The sequence below is a fragment of the Pseudophryne corroboree genome, chromosome 9, assembly GCF_028390025.1.
Source record: "Pseudophryne corroboree isolate aPseCor3 chromosome 9, aPseCor3.hap2, whole genome shotgun sequence".
NCBI lineage: Eukaryota > Metazoa > Chordata > Amphibia > Anura > Myobatrachidae > Pseudophryne > Pseudophryne corroboree.
The window spans coordinates 253258479-253271399 of NC_086452.1; the positions used below are offsets into that span (position 1 = coordinate 253258479).

Consider the following 12921-nt stretch of genomic DNA (forward strand, 5'->3'; position numbering starts at 1 on the left):
TCCTTTCCTATTACATTTTTGTATTTTTTTTGGTTATTAAAAATGTGTTGCAAATTAGTAGTAGTCGGATTAGTGCAATAACCAATAAAAAATTTTGTCTATGCCAGTGGTTCTCAAACTTGAGTCATGGCGTCCTAGAGTATCTGAATTTTTTTCACGGCACACCCAGGCCAAACGTTTCTTATTGAGAAATTCAGAAAAAATATGAAATTAATTAAATTGTATAAATGTCATCCTTATGTTCAGTTATGTGGTGATGGACAGGTTTCACTTCTGTTTCTTAAAGTTTCTTATTGAGAAATTGAGAAAAAAATATTAAATTAAGTACACTGTGTTTATACTGTATGTCATCCTTAGGTTCAATTGTGTGGTGAGGGCAGGGCCGTTTCTAGACAATTTGGCTCCCAGTGCGAGATTTCAAAATGCGCCCCCCCCCCCCATATAGCCGTAAAAAGAAAAAGCATGCGCGCGCCGAAGGCGCGCGCGCTCCCGACAAGGGTGTGTGGCCTGATTAAAATGGGTGTGGTCTCATTAAAGTGGGCGCAGCCTCGTCTGATATCATCACACCCACCACAGGGGAAAAAAAATAAAAATAAAAAAAGTCCCCTTTTTACACATTACAGCAGGCAAGTGTCCCCATATTACACAGCGCGACAGGCAGGTGTCCCCATTTTACACAGCGCGGCAGGCAGGTGTCCCCATTTTACAAAGTGCGGTAGGCAGGTATCCCCATTTTACACAGTGCGGCAGGCAGATATCACCATTTTACACAGTACGCAGGCAGGTGCCCCCATTTTACACAGTGCGGCAGGCAGGTATCCCCATTTTACACAGTGCGGCAGGCAGGTGTCCCCATTTTACACAGTCCGGCAGGCAGGTGTCCCCATTTTACACAGTCCGGCAGGCAGGTGTCCCCAGTTTACACAGTCCGGCAGGCAGGTGTTCCCATTTTACACAGTGCGGCAGGCAGGTGTCCCCATTTTACACAGTGCGGCAGGCAACCCCATAGGCAGGTGTCCCCATTTTATACAGTGCGGCAGGCAACCCCATAGGCAGGTGTCCCCATTTTATACAGTGCGGCAGGCAACCCCATAGGCTGGTGTCCCCATTTTATACAGTGCGGCTGGCAACCTCATAGGCAGGTGTCCCCATTTTATACAGTGCGGCAGGCAACCCCATAGGCAGTTGTCCCCATTTTATACAGTGCGGCAGGCAACCCCATAGGCAGGTGTCCCCATTTTATACAGTGCAGCAGGCAACCCCATATGCAGGTGTCCCCATTTTATACAGTGCGGCAGGCAACCCCATATGCAGGTGTCCCCATTTTATACAGTGCAGCAGGCAACCCCATATGCAGGCAGGTTTGAAGTGGGGGGGAATGAAGAGGGAGAAAGAGAGAGAGGATACTTACATCTTCCCGCTCTTCGGTCCCGCCGCCTCACGTCCCTCGCGCCGGCCGCCTCCTCCTTCCATGCGTATCTCCTTATCTCCTCTCCCCGAGCGCTCCTGCTAGGGGGGCGGAGTTTCGCGGAATGACGCGTTTGCGTCGTGACGTCACGACGCAAACGCGTCATTCCGCGAAACTCCGCCCCCCGAGCAGGAGCGCTCGGGGAGAGGAGATAAGGAGTCACAAAGTGCCGCGGCGGGCGTCCCGTGCGGTTGCACGGCTCGCCTGCCGCTAGAAACGGCACTGGGTGAGGGACAAGATTTGCTTCTGTTTGTCTACATAGTTTATGATTGACAGCCACCAGCACTGGTTTTGACCATAAATAATTTAAATTGGTCATGGACCACAAACCCGAGGCACCCTTGTAAGTGTCCTAAGGCACCCCAGGGTGCCTAGGCACACAATTTGAGAACTACTGTTCTATGCATTAAAGACGGTCACCAATGTCCCCAATGATTTTTGCTGATTTTGATTTAGTATCTTTTTTTAATGTACAGATAAAGCTCAAAGCTCAAATCACATTATTTGGGCCTTTATTTGTTTTGTCCCTAGAATATTATTAGCCACAATAACAATAACATTAATTTCCAGGTATATCTAATTTTTTACCACAGTACAAACAATGGGCCTAATTCCAGTGTTTGGAGCAAATGGTAGATTGTAATTTGCTCTCATCCATTACCAGATTTTCATTCCAGCCAGCCAGATTACGTCAGACGCCCGACGGGTGGAGACGTGCCGCAGCCAGACGGGACATGACTGCGGAGACGGAGCAGCAGGAGCGGTACAGGTGAGTATTGTTTTTGTTTTTTTTTCTTTGTGTGTGAAGCGGCGCTACCAGGGGGCACAACTACTGGGGGCAAATATACAGGGGGCACAACTACTGTGGGCAAATATACAGGGGTCACAATTACTGGGGGAAATATACAGGGGGCACTACTACTGGGGGCAAATATACAGGGGGCACAACTACTGGGGCAAATATACAGGGGGCACAACTACTGTGGGCAAATATACAGGGGGCACTACTTCTGTGGGCAAATATACAGGGGGCACAACTACTGTGGGCAAATCTACAGGGGGCACAACTACTGGGGGCAAATATACAGGGGGCACTGCTACTGTGGGCAAATCTACAGGAGGCACAACTACTGGGGGCAAATATACGGGGAGCACTACTACTGTGGGCAAATCTGCAGGAGGCACAACTACTGGGGGCAAATTTACAGGGGGTACAACTACTGTGGGCAAATAAACAGGGGTCAAAATTACTGGCGGCAAATATACGGGGGGCACTATTATTGTGGGAAAATCTACAGGGGACACAACTACTGGGGGCAAATATACAGGGGGCACAACTACAGGGGCAAATATACAGGGGGCACTACTACTGTGGGCTAATATACAGGGGGCACAACTACTGTGGGCAAATATACAGGGGGCACAACTACTGGGGGCAAATCTACAGGGGGGAAATATACAGGGGGCACAACTACTAGGGGCAAATATACAGGGGGCACAACTACTGGGGGCAAATATACAGGGGGCACTACTACTGTGGGCAAATCTACAGAGGGCACAACCACTGGGGCAAATATACGGGGGGCACTACTACTGGGGGCAAATCTACAGGGGGCACAACTACTGGGGGCAAATATACAGGGGGCACAACTACTGTGGGCAAACATACAGGGGGCAAATCTACAGGGGGCAAATCTACAGGGGGCACAACTACTGGGGGCAAATATATGGGGGGCACTACTACTGTGGGCAAATCTACAGGGGCACAACTACTGGGGGCAAATATACAGGGGGCACAACTACTGGGGCAAATATACAGGGGGCACTACTACTGTAGGCAAATCTACAGGGTGCACAACTACTGGGGGCAAATCTACAGGGGGCACAGCTACAGGGGCACAACTACTGGGGCAAATCTACAGGGGGCACAGCTACTGGCGGCACAACTACTGGGGGCACAACCACTGGGGGCACAAGTACGGGGTGCACATCTACTGGGGGCAAATCTACAGGGAGCAAATCTACAGGGGGCTCAGCTACAGGGGCACAACTACAGATGGCAACTCTACTGAGGGCACAGCTACAGGGGCAAATCTACCGCTGGCACAACTACTGGGGGCACAACTACTCTGGGCACAGCTACAGGGGGCACAACTACTGGGTCCATAACTACAGGCGGCATAACTGTGGCGATGCCCCTTCCCTATGAAGCCATGCTCCTTTTTCTTGCAGCAACCCTTCGGCGCGCACTATGTGTCACCTGTGGGTGTGTGTGTGGTTGGGGGGCGCAAATAGGAAACTTTAGCTCTGAGTGCCAAAAGGTCTAGAACCGGCCCAGGTGGCCACGCCCACAATTCAGTACAGGGGAGGAGGGGGGCACCGAAACATACCTTGCTCCAGGCACCATGACACCTTGCTACACCTCTGATAGTGTGTACCTAGCTTTAGATTTGGGTGGGTTATTTTGTTTCTGTGCAGAGTAAATACTGGCTGCTTTATTTTTACACTGCAATTTAGATTTCAGTTTGAACACACCACACCCGAATCTAACTCTCTCTGCACACGTTATATCTGCCTCCCCTGCAGTGCACATGGTTTTGCCCATTAACTAACAAATTTACTGCTGCGATCAGATCTGAATTAGGCCAAAGAAAAATACAAATATTTGTAGATGCTGTAATCATCTGTCAAAATTATTTTCAACCTCAATATTGGATCAGTTCCTGAAAGGCATCTTTCACCTGGAAAGCAGCTTTTGGCTCTCTAGCTGAACTACAAGGGGGATTCAAAAGTCGCAGTACACCCTTTTGTTTCAAAAACTGTGCAGGAAATGGGAAAACTGAATACTCCAGTAAGGTATGGGTGAGGTGGGCTATCTTTTAGGGTATGTACCGAACATGGGCACCATCTTGAAATCGGCCATCTTGAATCTAAGTCAGTTTTTTCAAATGGGAAGGGGGTCGTGTAATATGTCAAACATCATTGGAATTTGATGAAAAGTATATTGTTGCAAACATATTTGAAATTGCAGTTATGGTTGAAAAGTTACAACACTTTATTTGTTGCAGGTAACTGAAGATGGCTTTGACAAAAGAGGGGAGAATTGAGGTAATTTGTGTGCTGCGTTGTGGGCTCTTCACGAAGGATGCCAAAACCATTGTTGAGGTTGTCTCGTTAGTAGCACTTTTTGGACGACCACTCAGTGGCTTGTCAGCCACAGTGAAATTGTGCTGAGTCCAGGCTGCGGCTCCCTTATATGGAATCCAAAACCTGCAAGATCAATTTGGAATCCGAGTCTGGTGGAAAACCTAAGTCGAGCACGCACATGTCTAGCCCTTCCTCCATCATAAATTTGCTTCAGAATATAAATACTATTAAGCTTCCTTCCTTTCTCCCCCTTCCCTTCCCTCCAATTAGGTTTTTTTAAAATGTCCTGGTACAGCAAAGGAATTTTTGTTCTGCTAATGTGGAATCGAAATGGAATTTGGTAGACAATCCTTCTTCCTTTACCTGCCTTCCACTACATACATATTCCAACTCTCTCAAGCCCACTGGCGTATTTAATAATCGGTGAGATTTTCCCGGTGTTTCGCACAAGCACAGTAGAAAAATCACTGGAAAAATGGCCACTGCTTTATTTCCTTGGAGATCTGCAAATGCACTCTAGGATCTGGGACAGTGCAAGAGCAACAGCACTTGCAGGTTAGAAAGGAGCGAACTCAGACAGAGCCTGCACACGCCCCTCCTCCTCTCTACATACAACCCTGCTCAGGCCTCTAATGCAGTTCTTGATAAATTGTGCCGCTAACTGCTGTTGTTTAGTTTAGCCATCCAGCTACCTTGGTGCAACCTTTTGGCCTAAAGTGGATGAAAACCAGGGACGTGCAGTCAGGGGAGGCAGGGGAGGCAGTGCCTCCCCTGTCATACTGACAAAGAAGATATTTATAACATATTCTGTGTTATATAAATCTTCTTTGTATTATTCTCATCATTTAGGCTATGAAAATGCAGGCAGCTGTGGATGGGAGGCAGCGGGAGCAGTGCCTCTGGCTGTCAATAATAAAGTGGCTGAGGCGGGGGGCGGGGCCAAGCCACCGGCAGAAAAAGCCCATTAAAAAAAACGAGGAGAAGAGGCAGCTCTAACTCTGCCTCAATGACAGGGCTGTCCCCTCAGCCTATATACAGAGCACGCCCCTGCCCCTCTCTGGCTCTCCCCTCTGTCTATCATTCTGACAATGCCCCTTTCCTCCAATCACCCCTCCCATACACGGAGAGGAGGTCTGTGAGGATCTGGCTTTGAATGTGGGTGAGTAGCATGTTCCCCGCGGCTCCCCTCTCCTGTAACACAGCCACAGTACATACAGTTTTGTGTTGAAGCTGCAGCAGTGCAGCTTATCCCCTGGCCAGTGTGATGAGCTCCGGCCACCTGGCCACATAACATCAGCCCAGCCCGAGGCAGAGGCACCCAACCTGCCAGAGCAGGGGCTGGTGACACCCCTTACCCCTCTCATCACAGCTCCTTTCCTGTTCGGCACTCAGTCTGTTGGGGGCGGACCCTGTACACACAGACTCTGACAAGTGAATGCAATTTAGTATAGATGTAATATATGGATTAGTCAGTGTGTTTGTATGGCTGAGCCAGTAGTGTAGTGGTTAGGCATGCTGGCTAGCAACCAAGAAGTCCTAGGTTCAATCCTCACTGAGGGTTGCAATTATATTTATTTAACACATTGATTTTTATGATTATATTTTAACCATAACTATCTGCTCTAGGCATCAGTTAGGTTGAATGCTGGAGGACATGGTTTTGATTCCCAACTAGGGTGAAATGTTTCTATTTATTTCACAAAATGTTGTTTTCATAGACTTTTAATATTCCAAACAAAACCTACTTGCTGCAAGTAGCTTGGTGGCCTAATGGTTAGGTGCTCTGCTTTAGAATGCTGTGGTCATGGGTTTGATTCTTTACTAGGGTATATATGTTTTTAATTCTGAATTGATTATTAAAATATAGTTAATGTCTCTAAGACATTATACATTATATTATTTTCTACTGTGAAGGATTTCTGCCCCTCCCCACTGGCGGATACTAGCCAGTGCCTCCCCAGCCATTGACCTCACCGCACGTCACTGATGAAAACAATATTGTCATGTGGTCAAAATTGACTGGAAATGAGTGGCAATGAATGTTATTGAGATGAATAATACAGTAGGAACAAAAGCATGGCAAAATTCTGTGAATTTTGATTTTTTTTGTAAAAGAATACAGCTCCAAAACCAAAACCGAGCTGCTGGAGGTGCACAGGTCCACTGCTCCCCCCCTTCCCCCTTCCCCACTGAGTACACCTATGCCTAAGGCCAGCGCCATCTTCCCAGTGATATCTTCAGGAAGATGGTGCTTGCACATTGAAAGCAAATACTCTGGCACTGTGCCAGACTTTGCTCTTTAGTGTACATACATACGCCCTTTTCTCAAATATCACTGGGAAGATGTCCAGCTGAGGAGGAGGAAACCGCTTCTCACAAGCAAGGTAGGAAGTGAGTGCCCTCCAACACACCCCTCCTGCCTCCCCATACCTTCATTAGAATGGTGCCCCCTGTGGATTCACTATTAATTTTTTACATTTTAGTGTTTTAGGGGGAGTGGACATGCCCCATTTTTAGGCAATGCCCAGGTTCATTACCAGGGCTCCGCATGGCTCTCAACGCCCCTGCTTTGGGTTTCTAGTGCAGGATGCAGACCGGGTCACCATTTACAGAACACTGCCCAGGTTTCCATTCTGTCAACCAGAGGACTTAGGGAAGTCTTGTGATATTTCTAGACAGGCCTTCAATCAGGGAGCCAATCAGGTACTCAACATACTGTAGGAGGAGACATGGCATGTGACATAGTTACAAAGTTACATAGTTGTTGAGGTTGTATAAATACAAATGTCCATCGAGTTCAACCTGTATTATAAAATGTTATATTAATTAAATGCTGTATCCTTGGACATTCCTTTCAGCTAGGAATTTATCTATTCCATTTTTAAACTTATTGATTGAATCCACCAGTACTACCTTCTCTGGCAGAGAATTCCAAATCCTTACTGCTCTTACTGTGAAGAACCCTTTTCTCCATTGTGTAGGAATTTTTTATTTCTAATAACAACAGGGGGTGTCCTCGTGTCCTATGTAGTGTTTTTTTTAATATATATACAGATCGTTTGATAAATCCTTGTATTGTTTCTTTATGTATTTATAAATATTAATAATGTCCCCTCTCAATCGCCTCTTTTCCAGTTTAAACAAATATAGGGGTGATGTTGTCCATAACAACCAATCAGATTATGTCTATAATTTTCTAGGATGCAATAGAGAAATTATAGACAGAATTTGATTGGTTGCTATTGGCAACATCACCTCTTTTCATTTTTAGAACCTTTAGTAAATGTACCCCTCCATGTCCACAACAAATGCAGTTTGTGTAAAGGTGAGGTTCTCCACTGCCTCCCTCCCTGCCCACAGTGTCCTTGCTTTGGGGCTGAGTTTGACCATGTGCTGGAAACAGTAATGGATAGAAGGTGCTCCAGGGTGGATGAGGTGACCAGCAATTTACGTCATAGCACCAAAGTGGGGGCCAGGCAGTGATGCGTAACTTGCTGCAGAGAGGGCAATCACAGGTTAATTGGAAACCCTGCACACGACTTTCCACTTGATCTGATTTTTATCATGCAGTCAAAATAAATAATAGACCTACATTCTAATGGGGTATTTATGAAAGCATGGCAAGAGATAAAGTGGAGAGTGATAAAGTGCTAACCAATAATTGTCTAAATCTAATTTTACAGGCTGCGTTTGAAAAAGAAGTTAGGAGCTGCTTGGTTAGTGCTTTATCTCTCTCTACACTTTATCTCTTTCAGAAATATACCCCTAAATGACATTAGCAAAAAGGGAAATATTTGATTTTAGATTCTTGAAATGTTTTGTGAAAAGACTAAAACCAGACAGATGAGTACAGAGTATTTCCAGCAGGTGGCAGACAAGGACCGTTCTAGGGGAAATCAGAGACCTTTGTTTCTACCAAGCAGAAACTGAATACACTTCTAAGCACAGTTGTGGCTCAGCCCATTGAACTGTTCATTGTTTTAAGCAGTTTGGGACAGACAACTGGAATGCCAGTTAGACTGTTTGCTAAGCCATGTCTTAAGCAGTTTCACGTTATTCTTCAGCTCATTAAAAGTCACTTTATATTTGTACATCAGCAGCACTTTAAGGATGTTTTTCTACCAGCTGCCAATTGTACTGCTTCTTGTTCAGATTTTTAAACTAAATTCCTGTGTGGAAACAGAGACAGATTTAGGTAACACACCGGATGGAGCTTCTACTTTAGCATTTGTTTTTGATGTCACGGGATCCATGTACGATGACTTAGTGCAAGTGATAGAAGGCGCATCCAAGATTTTAGAGACATCTTTAAGCAGACCAAGAAAACCGCTATATAATTTTGCATTGGTGCCATTCCATGACCCAGGTAAGAGATCCATTTTTATTTGCAAATATTGACTTTATGTATCTGTGCGAGACCATTCTATGTAATCTGTTTAACACACAATTGTATTATAGCCCTGAAAACCTGTGCACTTGTGTAATTTAATAGAGCCTTTTTTTCTGGTTAAAAGACAGAATTTGATGGACTCCTTTCTTTCCAATATGTAGTTGTATATGCTTGTAAGTTTTCAATCTAATATGAGATTTGCCATAAAAAGTTTTTACAAATGTGTTCTCATACACTCTGTGGCTTCAGTTGCACCAAACAGCCCCTCATGTCATGCCAAATCTCAGGTGACTCGGCTGCGGTCAGCATCTTTCTCGCTCAAAGTATGCCTCTTACTTGCATAAAAAAACAACTGGGAGTTACTAACCTACATTGCTGGCTTCTGCTGATTAATTTGATGTGTGACATTTGAATATGTGTGTGACTGAGGGCCTAATTCAGATCTGATCGCAGCAGCAAATTTGTTAGCAAATGGGCAAAACCATGTGCACTGCAGGGGGGGTTGGGGCAGATATAACACGTGCAGAGAGAGTTAGATTTGGGTGGGTTATATTGTTTCTGTGCAGGGTAAATACTGGCTGCTTTATTTTTACACTGCAATTAAGATTTCAGTTTGAACACACCCCACCCAAATCTAACTCTCTCTGCACATATTCTATCTGCCCCCCCCCCCCTTCCCCGCAGTGCACATGGTTTTATCCATTAGCTAACAAATTTGCTGCTGCAATCAGGTCTGAATTAGGCCCTGAGTCTGAATCTGTGCAAGAAGCTCTCTGAGGCGAGGACGCAGCTTTTGCTTATGCCAACTGCTACATCTGAGACTTTGGAGATGTTTAAAACTAATTCCTGTGCGGTTAAAGTTGCAGCCCAATGTCTCAAATACACTGTTGTGTTTTGCTGCGTCTGTGAGGGGAATAAAGTGCAAAATTTAAAGAAAAATATGTCACGCAACTCCTCTTGGAGTATCTCAGGGGCGCCGGGCATCTCACGTGGTATGTTGAATGAGCCTGAGGACATATCTCAGTGTCGAGCAGTGGGGTGAGGCGGGTGAGGCAGGTGAGGCAGAACCTTTCCTGTCATACTAACGTTTGTGCCAGAGTTTTGACTGTGCAAAGTATATGAAAATTACAAAGAATATGTTAGAATTATCTTCTTTGTATTATTCTAATCATTTTTATAGCCACATCTCTGGAGTAAAAAGTCTATGGGCTCACCTGCCTATCTTTTCCACTCATCTCTGAAAAAACTCACCAAATTTCCAGGAATTTATACTGCTGCTCCTGTGTATAATGCCCAGATGTACCATTTGGTTCATATATTGTGTGTAAATCTGGCTCTGGTGCCAGCCAGTGCCTCCTGAGCCATTTAGCTCACTGCATGTTCCTGGTATGTACCTCTCAATATATTACATTTCTCATACAGATTACACTTGTGTCAGAAGAGATGCTGAGAGCTTTGTTGCAATTTATTTATTTTTCTAAGTGATATAAACATTAAAACAGACCTCTTGTTAATGGTATTTAATTTGTCCACAGAAAATAAAATCATTTAAATTAATAATTGTGACTATCAATTAAATAGTATTATATAAGCATTATATAATAATCATGCTAATGTCCTTTAGCGCTTTCTTGTAGTCTAGTGGGAGATTGTACTTGCATGATATATGTTAAGGGCCCTACAGACAGATACGGCAGACGGGCGACCCGGCGGCGGGGGGGCAGTGACGGGGGGAGTGAAGTTTCTTCACTTCCCCGTCACACGGCTCCATACAAATGCAGGCCAATATGGACGAGATCGTCCATATTGGCCAGCATGCACAGCCGACGGGGCACCAGCGATGAACGAGCACGGGGCGGCGCATCGTTCATCGCTGGTGCCTCCACACTCAAAGATATGAACGTTATCTCATTCAATAATGAACGAGATCGTTCATATCTTTGAGGATTGTCAGCCAGTGTGTAGAGCCTATTAGTCCAGGGCATTGCACTACCAATATAATGCAGTGATCACAAGTGCAAGAGCAGGGAATGTTTATTATTATTACTTTATTCATATTTAGGTAGAGATTGGCTGTTTAGTTATATTTCCCAACAATCTGTGGGGTTCGGTAGGGAATGCCGGTGGTTCAGATGCCGGCGGTCAGAATACCGACCACGGCATCCCTGCGATCAGAATCCCAACAGTGGAAGGTAAGTATACATACCTTCCTCACATGGCCCCCTAACCCTCCCTTCACGCAGTCTAACCCTAACCTTCACCCACCTGCAGCATAAACCTAGCACTCCGTGGTGGCACTTAAACCCAAACCCCCTCCCAGCAGGCTAAACTTGGTTGTTCAGGATCCCAGCGCTGGGCAGGTAATACTATTCAGGATGCCGGTGTTGGTATTCCGAGTTGTCTCAGGATCCCGGTAAAGGTATTTTGACTGCTGGGATCCTGATCGCCGGGATCTTGACTGGATCCCAATCTGTGTACTATTGTAGATTGCTTGCCAAATACATGAGGATGCATTCCTTTTCTAGCTCTCATATCCGTTCTGTGATGATCCTCCAGGTGCGATTCATTGCGGCAGAAGGTGCACTTTACGGTGGCTTGAATTTGCACAAAAGTGCTCACCACCCCATCGAAGTCTGAGCAATTTTGTGCAAATTGGGGCTGATTTCAGACCATGAAGGGTGCAAGATCGGATGCTATTGCTGGCATTTAAAAAACACAGCAGCAATGGCACACTTCAGTGCTAATTGGATCGACCAATATATTGTATATCTGGAATAATCATACAATTTGTGTATTGTGGTGCTGTTTGGGGATTGTGGTTTTGTGCACTAAGCTATCTTTCTGTTGATATGTGCCTAAGTACCTGTCCAGGTTACTATGTATCTGAACTACAATGTGCATTTGTTTACACAACTTTTAAGTGTTCCTTTATGACTGACGCAGTTGCTGATTTACACATGCCTGTTGTATCTGACAATGACATGTCTAATGCAAGGATGTGTGATAGTATTTCTCTTATCGGGGGATGCATGGAAAATACTGAAAATCTGTAAAACATCTAGGATATGACACAAAGAAAATCTAACCCAAAAATCAGATCACTTATTAACAAGAATGAAATCACCTTGGAATGTGTGTAATGGTGGTTTCATGAACCGAGGAAAGGTGTCACAGTTTTCTGTTTAATTCAAACAAATTTCATTAAGGTCAAAAATGTGGATTTAAGACCCCTTATCTACTCTATCTACTGTACTCTTCAGTTTAAGCAGCGAATAAGTTTACTAAGAAACAAAACAAAAAAACAACAACACAACACACATATACAGTGCAGTTGTGTTATACATTTTCGACTCTTCAGTTTACCAGTTTGTTAGTTTTACAGTGGGTGGGATAAGAAGCCAATGTACTGCCTATTCCATCACTAAACTGCTATTTTCAGCATAGAAATCTAATGTATTCGTAGTACTTGTAAATGCTAAATTTGTCGATTTTAACTAAAGAGGTATAGAGAATAATTCAAACTTCAGAGGAATCATATAATATATGTATGACATAATGGAAGGTGGCCTGGACCTTGAAACTGAGCACATGGGCCGGCACATCCTAAGGAGAGCTGGGAGGCCCTTGGACAGTTCTCCAGTCTGGTGCAGACACCCTGTATGCCCAATATAAGTGTCACTAGGGCAATGATGGTGCCGCCCCATCAGCCTCATAACTTGGGCAATGGCACCACCTGTACAACAAAAACTACATACAGCACAGGAACTTCCGGGTGGAGCATGCAATCTATTCAACCTTAACCAGAGGCTAAAAATAGGATTTTAATACCTACCGGTAAATCCTTTTCTCTTAGTCCGTAGAGGATGCTGGGGATGCTTCAAGAACCATGGGGTAAAGACGGGAACCGCAGGAGACA

The 12921-nt window shown here is 44.9% G+C and overlaps 1 protein-coding gene across 3 annotated transcripts in view; it reads left to right on the top strand.

The window, feature by feature from the left end:
- The window catches only part of HMCN1 (hemicentin 1), a 1072092-nt gene that overhangs the window by 38111 nt on the left and 1021060 nt on the right, over positions 1–12921 (top strand). The window contains exons 3-4 of one of the 3 annotated variants that reach the window (XM_063940215.1): positions 2133–2237; positions 4537–4576. Coding sequence is in view for 2 of the 3 variants with exons in the window: in XM_063940214.1 (XP_063796284.1) it covers positions 8726–8981 (256 nt within the window). In the remaining variant the exon portion in view is untranslated. Of the gene's footprint in view, positions 1–2132; positions 2238–4536; positions 4577–8505; positions 8982–12921 lie in introns of those variants that run through there. The other 2 variants (XM_063940214.1, XM_063940213.1) reach the window with 2 other exon arrangements.